Source organism: Drosophila tropicalis, unplaced genomic scaffold (genome assembly GCF_018151085.1).
Source record: "Drosophila tropicalis isolate 14030-0801.00 unplaced genomic scaffold, ASM1815108v1 contig_443, whole genome shotgun sequence".
Taxonomy (NCBI): Eukaryota; Metazoa; Arthropoda; class Insecta; order Diptera; family Drosophilidae; genus Drosophila; species Drosophila tropicalis.
This window is the reverse complement of record NW_027172907.1, coordinates 846651-861849: the sequence shown is the minus strand read 5'-3', so window position 1 is coordinate 861849 and position 15199 is coordinate 846651. Positions and strand designations below refer to the sequence as shown.

The following is a 15199-nucleotide window of genomic DNA, read 5'->3' as shown; positions in this document are numbered from 1 at the left end:
GCGCAAGAAATAACTGTTATGTGAAACTTTCAACAGGGTTGCTTGTTTGACAAGAGCTTTTCTAGCTCAAAAGAGTAACGGCCATTCGAAAGTAAATTTGAAAAAAAACGATGTTTTATTAATCTTCAAAAGGACTTATTTCTAAAACTATCAACTAACAAAAGAGTTAATTTTTAGGGAAATGTGAGAAACATATTTCGCCAACAGAAATTATTATACTTAAATTGCATGTATTATATATTGAAATTTTGTTACATTTATTTGTGTTAAAACTAGCACAAAATGTTCTAAAATTAAAATACAAATATTTGTATACATTTAATATACGTTAAAAAAAAACTTAGGAGCTATCTGTGGTCAAACATGAACCCAATGTCACAGACGTGGCCACCGATGATATAGTCTCCATGGAGACATTTAGTTTCTTTTTAAATGCCAGCAATGAATCCAAAAGATAGATCTTCTGACGTCCTGCCTTGTCTGGATGATGATGTTGATCCGTCGCCATGGCATAGAGATTTACTTCGCCACTATTTCCCAACAGTGTGGACATATGATGGGGTAAATAAACGCGATGCAAATCCGGTGATTCACTTGATTCCGAACTATTGCCATTGGTAGCCACTTCTTTGCTGTAAGAACGATGCAATCTGATAATTTGCACACACTGATAGTGGGCCACATAAAGGAATGGTTCGCGATAGACAAATCCTGTAGGGGCATACACCCAATTTAGATCATACGGACGCGAACGACAGCCGAACTCATCGACAAATACACCGCATTCGGAGAAGCAAAGTAAATACTCTTGCTTGGAAATGCGTACAGCCACGAAGGGTTGACAATTGGAGGTGTGCTGCATGGACTTGTCTGCGAGATCAACAAATTCCTCGGCTCCATAGTTATCCAAATCGATTTCATAGAATTTGTCCGAACTAACGATAGCCGAGTGGCGTGTAAAAAAGATCGAGGTGACAGGCGTGGCGGTGTCCAGGGCACGCACTGGCTTGAATTTATGCAATTTCGAGTCATATTTCAATATAACTATGCGAGTTGAGGTCGCCGCTATGGCCACCGAGTCCAAGGGGGTTCTCCGATTCATTGGATATTTCCACCAATTTCCATTTCTCACTGGCCGTGCGATTGGCAAAAGGCAATTCGATGACAGCAGTTTCTAGAGCTGGTTTATGGCAAGCATTGAAGCTCTGGCAGCGTGACTCCAGCTGACGATAGTCGCACTGATACAGCTTTTCGCCTGCTGTATCCACCATAATGGCCTTGGCCAGGCGTGTGGATATGGATATGTGGGCAACCGAAACTATGCCGGCTATATGAATCAAACGTTGATTACTCATGTGATAGGCATAAAGGCCATTATTACAGCCCAGTAGAAGAATCTTTTGTTCAACCACCTCGAAAAGACAGTTCACCTCAATATCTGGTGATTCACTCTTCATCTGCTCGTTACCATTGTATACTAACGTGCCCAAGTAATCTGCAACACTTCCACAGCCGCCTCCTCCCCCAACCTCACGATTGTTGTCCATTGTATCCAAACTGTTTAGATCTACTTCAGTTGATGTCAGACTCATGGCATCAGCTGGTGGAGCAGTGGCTTTTTGGGTTTCGCTACCACAACTGGAGGTTACACTCGAACGACACTTGCGATGGCAAACATCCTTGCATTCCCGACAACGCCAAAAGGATGAGCCAGCAATCATAGGCTGATCACAAACAATACAATTCAAAGCATCCAATTTCGACTCCTGTAGTGCCAATTCAAAACGATGATGACCTGTCTCCGGTAATTGATTAGTTGCTGCTGGTTCCTTTTTATTAAAACAAATATTAGGTCAACATTTTCAGCCAATATTCTCTCTCTAAGACTTACTTTCTTTTCGGTAATCTTTTTGGGTGATTTTCGTTCCGAATGGATGTGAACTTTTGTAGAAGAACTTCTGAGTTCTACCTGACTGGTGGCACGCTTCACAGGTGATCCTTGTTGGTGCTGTTTTCGTGGTGAATGTGGCAAGACGGCTATGCTTACAGGTCGCTGCTTAACTTGTTGATCCTCGTTCTCATCATGAGTTAATTTACGTTGTGAACGCAAGGCGGCTTGGCCTGAAATAGGTAATTTAATAAATAAATTTCTTGTTTAGTAGCATCGGTAACTTACCATCCACTTGCTCCAGTTGCTCTTTCAATGTCTTATTCATTTTCTGTTCGCGGCGAAGCTCCTCTTTAAGAGTACGATAGAGAATACAAGATTCAACATCATTTGGTGAAATGTTCTCTTTGCTGGTGTGACTACCAAATATTTTATCGGCCAGTGTTTTCTTCTTTTTGGCAGACAGATCTTCCACTTGAAGCTATCAAAAGTAGTTAAAGATAGTTGAAAAAAAATGCTGAAGGGGAAATGAGTTAATTTGTCCCACCTGTAAATAGTCAATCAATTTCTTATGCTGAGCCAATGTGGCCGTGGCCTTAATATCACGCTGCACATAGAATTGTTCCTTCTCGGTCAGCATGTCTTGGAGCTCATCGATTTCAGCATTTAAATCCGATTGAGTGCTTTGCAAGTCCTTGATCTCTGCCTGCAAATTACCTATTTCCTCTTTACGATGGAAAAGTTCACTCAATATACGAGTATTATCCTTCTTATAATCCGAGAGTTCTGATTGATAATTTGTGTTGTCCGCATCTAACTGGGAAATGCGCTCTTCAGCAGTATACAAGGCATTGGTTTGCTCCACCAATTGACTCTGCTGATTGATCATTTTCTTTTGAACATCTGCTAGCGTCAATTCCATATCCTCGAGGGCAGTTGTTACCAATTTGGAACGCTGTTCGATCAGACGCTTATCCGACTCCATGGCGGCTAATTCTTCACGTAACTGGGTGAGTTGATTGTCGCGTTCGCGCAGTTTGCAATGGCAGGCATCGAGCTGCGTCTTTTGAGTTTTATTTCGTGCCTGTTCACTGGTCAAGAGAGACTCCAGTTCAGTTATCTGGTTGTCCGTAATGCTGCAGGCATATTTCAAACGTTGGAAATTCTCTGTGAGCTGTTTGACCTCTTTGCGAAGCGCAGTGGATTCAGCGCCTAGTGAAGCGCTACGATCGTGCTCCTCCTTCAACTCTCGCTGCAATCTCTTCTGATCCAGAGTCAAGCTATCGATGCGTGAATTGGCCTGCTGCAGCTTTTGGCGCAGATCTGTAGCCTGCTGTTCTAAGCTATGGATTTTGGCCAAATGTTCTATGATTTCCGATTTGGACTTAATTCGCTCCTGCTCTGCCTTCTCCCATAAACGATGCTCCTTCATGACATCCCGTTTGGAGGCAGCTAGTTCCTCCTTTAGCTCGTCTATGCGTGACTCTCGCTGACGAGTCTCTTCATGTGAGAACTTAAGCACACGCTGAGCCTCGTCCCGCTCAGTCTGGGCCTTCTTGACACGATCCTCGGTCAGTTCCATACGACGGGTCAGCAATTTATTTTGCGACAAAGTCTCTTCGAGCTGCTTTTCCACTTTCCATAGGGAAAGATTTGCAGTACGAGCCGCTTGACGCTCAACAATCATTTGCTCACGGACTGTAGCCAATTTATCTTCCAATTTCTCATTCTGACGCTCCAACATATCACCTACCGCATCAGGTGGGGTTCTCTTTGCCACCAATAAATTACTCTGCTCATTGAAATGCTCCAGTTGTTCCTCCAGTTTGGTAACCAAAGTCTGCAATTTATCAGCTCGAACTTTCTGTTGACTTTCCGCCTCCTTGGCGGCCTCCAAATCCGCTCGTAATTGATCTCCAATCGTATGTAGCTCAGTCAAGGAGCCAGGCGCTGTTTCATAAGGGGAAGCTGTTTGGGAGGCTAACGATGATTCAGCAATATGACAACGACACTCGGCAAGCTGTGAGAGAATGACAAGAAAAATGTGTGTTTAATACTTAAACAAAAGTTCATCCCAGTTGACAGCAAACAACTAGCATGCTATTTTGACGTATTTGACAAAAGGGAAGAGAAGGGAAATGTAATACCTGTAATTCTCGTTCCAAGCGCTGACATTCAGTCTGTTGTTCCTGCATTTCCTTGTCCTTGGATTTTAATTCTGCGTTCAATTGGGCATTGGCCGAATGCAACTCATTATTGGCTGCTATTTCACGATCAAGACGCTTTAATAGCTCCTCGAGATTACGCTGGGTTGCCTGCTTGGCTTCTTGAGTGGATTTTGAACTGGATACGGTATCATTTAATTGATTGCGCACATCTTGCAACTCTAAAGTTGTACGACGATGTGTATCTTTGGATTGCCTCAGCTTTTGGTTCAATTCGTCGAGCTTCTTCTCATAGTTTTCAGTCAATTGGGTACGTTGCTTATCCTGTTTAATTTCTGCCTGGAGATTTTGCTCCTTCATTTGCTTTAACATTTCAATGTAGTTCTTTAATTTATCGCTTAGATGCTTGCACTCATCATTTTTGGCATTGAATTCTAACTCACGACCTTCCATTTTTTGTAGGCAACTGGCCAATTCTTGCTTCTTTTCAGTTAATTGCTTTTCATATCTTTGTTCGGAGGCAATTTTCGCCTCCTCATATTTCTGACGATTCAAACGCAAAAGATCTGTAATAGTGGCCTCCTTCTTGGACCACATTTCTTCATCAATTTTGGCTGAGCTTTGCAGAGTTTTAATTTGTGTATTACAATGGGCCAATTCGATGGTTTTCTCTTTAATAATTTGTTGCAGCTTTTTGATTTCCATTTTGGCTTCGACAAGCACTGGAGACTTTGTATCGGTCTGCTTGAGCGATTGTTGAGCTCGCTGCAGATCCTTTTTAAGCATGGCTATTTCGGTTTCACGTAACTTTAACTTCTGCTGCAAATCCTTAAGTTTCTCTTGCAGTTTGGCATCATGATTTGGTGAAGCTGATGACGCCGATGTCTGCTTTTCCATATGGACAAAACTGTAACCAATGAATGGCAAATCCTTGCCACTAAAATCATGGGATTTCATATTGGTTGTCAAGGATTTCTTGCTGGCAACGGCTTTTTGATCACGCCTACCCTTGTGTCTGGAGCCACCGTCTTCAAAATTGGAAGTGTCATCATCAGACTTAATGGTGGGCATAATGGGTGGTACTTGTGAACGTAAAGTGTTCCATTGTATGTGATCGAAGAACGGATGCTTCACCAATTGATTGTAGGTCAATCGTTTCGAAGGATTTGTGACCAGAGATTCAATTAAATTCTTATAATTGGCAGACACCTTCAAGTCGCTGGGAAATGTAATTAACTCCTTTAGGTGGCTCTCCTCGCAGTGCGAGAGGATTTTGGAATATGTATCATGGACATTATCATCATGGAATGGTGTTATATCACACATTAGCTCGTAGCCAATTATACCCATGGACCAGTAATCACAACTTACCTAAAATATTAGAGAAATATGTAAGTATATATCTCCCAGTAATATAATTGGATCAGATGGGATTAGTATTCAAACATACACTTGAACTCACATCATGCATCGACTTGGATAGCTTGTAAGTCGATATAGTTTGCAGTAATTCGGGAGCAATATAATCCGGTGTTCCCACTGGGGACAAACTTAAGACATGACCATCACGATCCAGTTCCGCAGCATTGCCAAAATCAGCTAATTTTATATGACCAAGACGATCGATTAGTATATTCTCTGGCTTAATATCACGATGGACATAACCCATGCTATGCAGGGCATGCAAGGCCAGTGTTAATTCAGCCAAATAAAAGCGTGCCAGATCCTCATCAAAGGGACCATGACGTGACATTAAACTGAGCAAATCCCCTCCAGGCATGTACTCCATAACCAAGTACAGATGATCATTATCCTAAATGGAAGAGCAATAAAAATTGAAAGAGTGGACAAAACTAGATTAGAAAAAAGAATCTACCTGAAAGGCATATTGCAAGTTTATCAACCATTCAGACTGTCGTCTAGCCATTATATCGCGCTCCTCCTTTACTTGTGAGGTAGTCACCACGGATTTCTTAACCTTCTTCATGGCATAGACATCGGAGGTCTCACGCTCTATCACCAAATGAACATTTCCGAAGTAACCTTTCCCAATCAGAGTCTTGACAATAAAATCATCGATATTAACGCGTAGCTGGCGGGTCTCCTCTACAATGGGACGAACTGGAAACGAATGGAAATGCATAAGGTGATGAACAGAGAGGCAAAGAAAAGCTGGCAGAAGGTAGCTCAAGACTTACATTTGTTGACAAATTCCGATATGTTGCGATCTCGCTTTTTTAACTGATCCTTGTCACACTCATTGTACAGCAAGCAGAATGCATCAAGAAGGCCCTCCCGACAGATGGCCTCGGCGACAGATGCGCTTACTGTGCTGACGGGTAAAACACTACGTCTGACACTAGCGCCGCCTGAATTTCCCGACTTCTGTGGGACGCCTTGTCCTTTGCCAAGGATTAGATTGTTTAATCGCGCTGTGCGAACACTTATGGGATCACGCTTGGGTGGCAGCATTTTAAATTTCTATTTCCCTTTAACTATTTGTTTTCTAAAACTCCATTTCAATTACATATATCGAAACAAAGATGATTTGCAGCTGCTATTCTCAGACTTACTTGACGCCGCGTACGTTTTGAATGCGAAAATTCTCGTCGAAGAAGCCAAGCACAGGGCTGCACACGCGATTGCGCGGGCGACAAATTGATTAATATTTTTATCGAGAGTGATGGCAGCGAGAAAACCGGACGAAAAATACTGATATTATTTCAGTTGCAAAAGTCTATATCGATTTGTTCTAAATGCATGCCATTTGAAGGAGAAAGCGTGTTAGTTACTATTTTTAGTAAAATTGGTCAAAACAAGTGAATTTTTTCGATGAAAAGGGCTACTATAGTTTTATATTTTTATCGAAAATGCCGGCCTGCAGCCCTGGATCTTCTCGCTACAAATTGTGCCACCACTGCTCAACACTACGAAATAGCAAGCGAAAAAACGAGTTCTGCGGATGCTCGCTCAAGTTCTTTCCACTTTCGACGGGTAGGTTTTTGCAGACGGAAGGTGAAAAGATTTTCTCTGCATACGAATTGCGAATTTGAGACATTTATAATTGCGTGTGTGCTGCCGACCAACAATCCACAGACAGCTACAATTTTTTTTGGCTAATTGTGTGGCAATTGCCGAATATTGCCAGCAAAAACGGAAACCATTAAAAGCGTCTTCTAATTTTTGAAACTGGAACTGGAATGTAATTGCGTGCTTGTCAACGTCGAAAGAAGGCAGTGGAAATAAAAAGAAAAAAAAGAAAGAAAAAGTTGATACCGCTGCAGCGCAGCAGCAGCAGCAACCAACCAATACTCGTTGTTGGCAAACTTTTATATACATAAATACATACAAGTTTTGTGAATTTTGTGGAAAATTAAGAAAATATCATTATGAGTGGTGGAGGATTGCCGGAATTGGGCTCCAAAATTAGTCTAATATCAAAGGCGGATATACGATATGAGGGACGTTTGTATACGGTGGATCCGCAAGAGTGCACCATAGCGCTGTCCAGTGGTAAGTAAATGAACAATCGTACATACATACGTATGTACATATGTATATGTATGTATAGACATACATACAGTGGCTCACAGCTTATTTCGTGCAGGGGTGCAGTAAAACTTTAACAGCGTGTACCTCTTAAACTATTGAAGATATCAAAAAAATTTAAATGCAGTTTTATTTAGTGATCATTTATACTATATTTAGGTACTTTATTGTTTTTCTTACTTATAAAATAACTTTTAAGAATTAAAAAAATGAACATTGGTGGCTTTTTCTATGTCACAGCTTATTTCGTGCACTGCACTTAACCTTAGAAATTATTTTAAACAAATTAATATAGTATTTGGTTGGACCCCCATTTTGTTTAATGACCTCTTTAATGCATGTTTCCATCAAGGAAACCAACGTTTTTTTGACTTTAGTGGATATTTTTCCATACTCTTCCATTAGTGCTTTTTTAAGGTCATTTTTATTGGAAATTGACCTTTTCCGGATGGTCACGTCCAATATTGCCCACAAATTTTCAATCCCATTAAAGTCAGGAAACTGGACATGAGGACTGACCACATCTGGGCAATCCCAGATCAACCAGGACTGGACAATGGCGGATTTGTGTTTTGGGTCATTGTCTTGATAAAAACGGAATCGGCCCTCTAGACCCAATTTCTCTGCACTTTGAAGTAAATTATCCTTTAAAACTGATAGATACATATGTCTGTCCATTGTTCCTTCGATCAAAACCAGGATTCCAACTCCCGAAGCCGACATGCATGCCCAAACCATGACACTTCAACCGCCATGTTTCATAGTGGGGTTTAAGTTCTGATTATGAAGCCCGGTATTTCGTTGGCGCCGAACATATTGCATCGAATCCGACCTAAGGATATTGAATTTGGATTCATCTGCATATATTACTTCATTCCAGAAAGAAATTGAGCGGGAAACATGATCCTTGGCAAATGTTACTCGACACTATGAGCCCTCTATGAAACATGGCGGTGGAAGTGTCATGGTTTGGGCATGCATGTCGGCTTCGGGAGTTGGAATCCTGGTTTTGATCGAAGGAACAATGGACAGACATATGTATCTATCAGTTTTAAAGGATAATTTACTTCAAAGTGCAGAGAAATTGGGTCTAGAGGGCCGATTCCGTTTTTATCAAGACAATGACCCAAAACACAAATCCGCCATTGTCCAGTCCTGGTTGATCTGGGATTGCCCAGATGTGGTCAGTCCTCATGTCCAGTTTCCTGACTTTAATGGGATTGAAAATTTGTGGGCAATATTGGACGTGACCATCCGGAAAAGGTCAATTTCCAATAAAAATGACCTTAAAAAAGCACTAATGGAAGAGTATGGAAAAATATCCACTAAAGTCAAAAAAACGTTGGTTTCCTTGATGGAAACATGCATTAAAGAGGTCATTAAACAAAATGGGGGTCCAACCAAATACTATATTAATTTGTTTAAAATAATTTCTAAGGTTAAGTGCAGTGCACGAAATAAGCTGTGACATAGAAAAAGCCACCAATGTTCATTTTTTTAATTCTTAAAAGTTATTTTATAAGTAAGAAAAACAATAAAGTACCTAAATATAGTATAAATGATCACTAAATAAAACTGCATTTAAATTTTTTGATATCTTCAATAGTTTAAGAGGTACACGCTGTTAAAGTTTTACTGCACCCCTGCACGAAATAAGCTGTGAGCCACTGTATGTAAGTATGTCGTAATCTGGGGCCACTTCGGTTTGAAAAAAGTAAACGGTGAAGCGAATATTGTAGGTGGTAGAGAAGGGGGTACCAAAAAAAAAAAAATGGTTTCTTCATTTTTTTTTTTTTTTGTTACATTTTGTGTGTGTGTGTTTTTTTTTTTTTTTAGATTTTACAGTAATTTGGCTGCTGGCATTGCACAGCACAGAGAGAGTGCATTCACTCGCCCTCTCTTTTGCTCGCTCTCTTTATAGCTCTCGCTGCCGCTCTCACTTATGCTTTGTGTTTGTCATGTTGGCCTCCGGTTAGTGCTCTTGCTGTACAGTGTTGCTTTGCATTTTACATCATATATACATATATGTATATATTCATATATGTGTATGTAGGTCTGTCTGTGTAACTTCCTTGGCAAAAGATGTGTCAATCTCCAAAGGGGGAAGGGGGAGCAAAGCAAAAGAAAGAAATTTTGGCGCCAGCTAACAGTTAAGTGCGAAGTGCCGTTATACATTGTAAGCAGCGTGTGTACATGAGGTTATATTTGAAGATGGTGGTAATGGAGAAAGAGGATGAGCCGAAAGGAAACTGTAACTTAACCTCTTATATCTCTTCTCTTTCCTTTTTTCCCACCGTTTAGTGCGCTCCTTTGGAACGGAAGATCGTGAGACCCAATTTCAAATAGCTCCTCAGTCGCAAATCTATGACTACATTTTGTTCCGTGGCTCCGATATTAAGGATATACGAGTGGTTAATAATCATACGTTGCCGCATCACAATGATCCGGCTATTATGCAGGCCCAGTTGCAGAATGGACCACCTCAGGTCATGCCGCCGCAACATTTTCCCATGCCAAATCAACAGCAGCAACAACAACAGCAGCAGCAACAACAACAACCATCCATGGGTGGAGGCGGTGGCGGTGGAGGAGTTCCTCCATACGGCAACGGTAATCCGTTTGGTAACTTAGCCGCCGCCCCCGGATTGGCTGGATCATTGGCTCCCGGAGCTCCACAACAAGCTCCTGTCGGCAGTGGAGGACCCTTCATGCATCTTGGCGGAGGTAATCAGCAACAACAACAGCAGCAAAAGCCATCCCAGCAGCAGCAACAGCAAAAACAGCCGAGTGAGTATTTAAGAGATCTTTTAGTTTTATTTTCTCTTTAAAATCCGGGAATGCAACCAAACCTAAAGATTGGTGTTTAACCTAGTGTAGTGGTAGTGGTTACCCTTCTAATGCCTAGTTGGTTGCATTTCCTGTACAAAAATCACACACAGACACCCACACACTTTCTAATATACACTGCCCTACACATCATTTATATTCGTCTCTGCGCCGTCTATATGTGTAGTATCTGTTTTAGATATGCTTGCCGGAGCTTCGCGATCCACGACGCCCATCAGTCTGATTGTCAGTCCCACAGCTGAGCTTAACCAGCAACATCAGCAACAGCAGCAACAACAACATGGCAATGCGCGCGATGCAGGACATAAGCGCCAGAACCATCAGCAGCAACAACAACAACGTGGCGGCGGGGGACCCAACAACAACAATATGCAACAACAACAACGTGGCGGTAACAACACCAACGATTTTTACAATCAGCAACATCAGCAACGCGATCGTCGTGATTCGGGCCGTCAAATGGATAATAATTATGGCCAAAATAGTAACTACAACAATGGAAATCAGCGCCAACGTGGTGGAATTCAACAGCAGCAGCAACAGCAACAACAACGTGGTGGAAATGGCAACGGAGGTGGTAACAATGGCGGTGGCGGCGGCTGGCATATGCAACGCGGTGGATCACAAAATGCCAACAATATGATGATGCGTAATCGTGGCATGCCCGGACGTGGACCCATGCGACCCAATCAGGTAAAAGATAGAACTGCCAAGTCTCTGACATATATCTTTAAAACGCCACCATGTTCCCTCTTATTTTATTTTAAGGGCTATCGTCCGCAGTCTGCAAATCAAAATAAGCCACGAAACAAAATCAAGTTTGAAGGAGACTTTGATTTCGAACAGGCCAATAATAAATTTGAGGAATTGCGCTCTCAATTGGCCAAGCTTAAAGTTGGTGATGAAGCTTGCCCTAAGACATCAGCAACTGCAACTACACCGGGAGCCACAACAGGTGTGGGAGGAACAGGAGCATCTGTAGCCGGTGCAGGAACAACAACTACAGTTACCACTGAGCAAGTAAGCAGAATCTTTCAGTGGCTTGACTTGGAGCTTGTTTGTTGACTTCTGTTTGTTTCTTAAAACAGTTGAATGGCGAGACAGACAAAAAAGATGACTCTGGCAATGAGACCGGAGCCGGTGAACATGAGCCCGAAGATGAAGATGTGCATGTGGGCTATGATAAGACCAAATCATTCTTTGATAACATCTCATGCGAGGCAGCTCAGGATCGGAGCAAGAATAAGAAGAATGATTGGCGTCAGGAACGTAAATTGAATACTGAAACCTTTGGCGTCTCCTCGACACGTCGTGGAAGGTAAGAATCATCATCAATCTTTACAGGGATTGGAAAATATTCGAATATATTTTCAATTCTTTTTAGTTTCGCCTATAGCTATCGCGGACGTAATCATTATTATAACAATAATGGCAACGCCATGGGTGGCAACGGAGGAGCCGGTGGCAATGGTGGTGGCTATGCTGGTGGTGCTCCAGGCTACAATCGCAACAATTATCGCATTGGCGGTGGCAATTATCGCAATCGCAGCAACAATCGTCAGCATAACAACAACAACAATGGACGTCCGAGTAATATTACCAATGGCAATGGAGGAGGAGCAAATACTGCAGCAGCACTTAAGGCAGCAGCCAACAATACGGAAGTAACAGCAGCCACAACAGCGGCCACCACCACCACAACCAACAACACAACGACAAAATCATCGGCCACAACCATATTGCCCGAGCAGCAGACGCAACAAGCGGTGGCAGTTTGTAAGTACAAATGAAACAAAAACATGTCAATTGAGCTTTTGACTAGTTGTTTCTCGATCCAGCTACTAATTGTTTGTCATGGATTTAGAGATTTTTTGGTTAATCAATGGATCTATTTCTTACCGATTTGTATAGCTCAATAATGTCGCAGGCAACAACAGCAGTGGATCGCCACTTTAAATAATCAGAAGAAAACCAGATGGAGAATTATCAACAATAAGAACAACAACAACAATCGGAAAACGCAGCTCTCATCCTCCTACTCATCAACGTCAAGAAGAAGGCAACGCTAAAAATGGGGCAAAAGCACAACAACAATCAACAGGCCGACCGACCGACCGACCGTCAGGAACTTCGAGTTATATGGATCTTAAAAAAAAAAAAAACAAAAAAAAAAAAAAAAAAAAAAAAACGAAAAAAGAAAGAAAAAACTAAATGAAGAAAGAGAAGAAAAGAATAATTAAGAAAACGCAAAAAGAAATTGAAAATAATGGCATAAATTGTATAATTTTTACTTAGTGTTGTAACACGCTCATGACGTCCTGTGCGCGGGCCCAAAAACCGTGTTGCTTTGTGTGATTGATTTATCAGCGCACGGCCATATTTCCCCCTGCCCCGCCCAGCCCCCTCAATTGTTAGATTTTTATGTGTAAAAAAAAGGAAACAAAAAAATAAAGATAAAAATAATAAAGGAAATGGCCAGAACAGAGCAGAAAGATAACAAACGAACGATCGAACAGAAGGACACGCGTTAAATTGAGAAGAATATGCACACACAGACACTTACAAACACACACACACACACACTAACAAACAATACACCTCTACTTGCATACATATATATATATATATACATATATATATTTAGGAATAAAAATGTGAAGAGAAAATATTAACTATAAGTCTTTATGAAGAGCGATAGTGAGAGAGAGATAGAGATAGAGAAAGTGAGAGTTATACATATATAAAAGAAAAAACAAAGAGATATAACGGAAAAGGAAAATAATATATAACCCTCTCACCACCAGCCCCTGCCAACTTTCCCCTAGCCCCTCCCTCGCCCAAACGCAACACTCGAGAGGATTATGTTTAAATTAAATCAGATGAATTAAAAAATGGATATCATCTCCCAAGTCACCCCACCACACCACCCTCTATTAAAAGTAATAAAACTAAAGCCTAATTTCGCATGTTCATCATTATTATTATTATAATTAACGTACAATATATATATATACATTCTTTTTTTTTTTTTTTAACTTGAGAAAAAAACGTTTATTGTAATATTCTTCACTTTATGCACTTTTGTTTCTGTGGGCGTCGTCAACAACAAAAAAGAAAAAGAAGCTGAATACAAGATAGAGAGAGATAAAGAAAAGAAAAAATTCAAAGCGTTTTACTAGCATTTAAATCATAATTTTTTAAGACAAATTTTAAACATGGAAATGCGAAAGCAAACAAAAAACAAAGAAACAACCAATTACAAAATGGAATTAAAATCTAGCAACAAACATAATAAGAATAAAATTGTAAAAAAGAAAAGAAAACGTTTTGAACAACTGCAACAAACTAGAATTATTCACATACACAAAATACGAGAAAGTCGAAAATTGTAATGTATACAAAAGAGATAAGAAACAAAAAAAAAAAAAAAAAAAAAGAAAAAGAAAACCAATTGAAACAAAAAAATTTTTGTCATTAGTTGAGCAATTCCATTAATTTATAGAGCAACAAGAAGATCAAGACAGCCTGATAAAGAGATGTACAGTAGAAGTATATATCGCTTATATGCACAATTATTGTTTCTATATATGCGATATAGTCTGTGTATACTACACATACATATAATATGTCCAGGCAAAGTATATAAATTGATATATAATCGACAGCCGATTATTTTTCCATTTGGTGTGTATAGAGAATAACGTTTTATCCCAATGCTTATATATTATCTATCTAACTTAATTTATATCTTTTTGTTTGTTCTTCTCAATCAATCAAAAGGCAACAAGTGTTTTTTTTTTTTTTTTCATAGAGAGAGATATCGAAATTTTTTCTGCAAAGATAACGTGAACTCTCGAATTACACTAGGGTCGATCGATGCAAGTATCAAGATTTGTCTATAGCTTTTAAAAAGTTTGAAAAACATACACACACATACATACGAAGAACACGAAAACACGTCTTGTGGTTATATTTAAGATCTTATGAAAAACATAAAGTATTTTTCCAAACCGATTCCCAATTTCATAAAATAATTGTTCTCAAGATTCTCCCGATGTACCGAAAATAGAAACAGAGAGACGTGTAATTCCAAACTAAATGAGCTCAAGTTATACCTAAGATCAATCGTAACCGAATCAGACACATTCTAAAAGATAAAGACCCAAAAAATAAACATAATGGCACAACTGATCTCTGGGATAATAAATGAATGAAATTAGTTTCGATATGGAAAACATTTTCATAAAAAATTTTAATGATCTCAAATATTGCCATGGATTGATTCTTGGTATTTGGTCTGATCGACCTGTTCGTTTGCCTTGATTAAAAGAAAACAAATTGGATGTAATCTTTGTTGCAGCACAAACCATATTGATCAGAAAACTTCTCCAATTTGTATAGGCGAGAAGCAAATTTAGTGTTGGTTTTCTGTATTATATGTAAACGTTAATTATATTGTATTTAAAGAACGAAAAACAATTGTATATCTCCCACGAAGCAAGACCTTAATCTCCAAATACACAAGCTATTATTAATGAATCCCTTCCTCCCATTGATGTATGTACAGAAATAATTCAAATCCTATTTCACATTTCGCAAAACGGGCAGGCATCAAAATTGTAAAGAATAAAACGTAAAAAATAAAACCATAAAGAAGAAACAAACTGAAATACTAAAAAAAAAAAAAAAATTAAAAATTTCACACTATAGTTAACACATTTTCATTAAACTATACCTTTATCCTTTATCT

The 15199-nt window shown here is 39.8% G+C and overlaps 2 protein-coding genes across 5 annotated transcripts; one reads left to right on the top strand and one right to left on the bottom strand.

Moving 5' to 3' along the window:
* Positions 1–92: 92 nt before the first annotated feature.
* Positions 93–6698, bottom strand: sti (sticky). Its single transcript, XM_068286631.1, is given in 9 exon segments — positions 93–1087; positions 1089–1829; positions 1892–2121; positions 2177–2369; positions 2436–3908; positions 4036–5424; positions 5516–5866; positions 5930–6174; positions 6252–6698. Coding segments are annotated over 9 exon segments (5643 nt in total). The 5' UTR covers positions 6526–6698; the 3' UTR covers positions 93–340.
* Positions 6699–7023: 325 nt separating this feature from the next.
* Positions 7024–13518, top strand: tral (trailer hitch). Of its 4 annotated transcripts, none has more exons than XM_068286628.1 (7): positions 7024–7566; positions 9904–10389; positions 10628–11142; positions 11218–11469; positions 11538–11767; positions 11846–12225; positions 12361–13518. In XM_068286628.1, exons 1-7 carry the CDS (start codon positions 7443–7445, stop codon positions 12366–12368), a joined length of 1995 nt encoding a protein of 664 aa, XP_068142729.1. In that variant the 5' UTR covers positions 7024–7442; the 3' UTR covers positions 12369–13518. The 4 variants fall into 4 exon arrangements, with proteins under 4 accessions (XP_068142729.1, XP_068142727.1, XP_068142728.1 ...); XM_068286626.1 differs by having other exon boundaries at positions 7025–7566; positions 11834–12225; XM_068286627.1 differs by having other exon boundaries at positions 7025–7566; positions 10616–11142.
* Positions 13519–15199: the final 1681 nt, after the last annotated feature.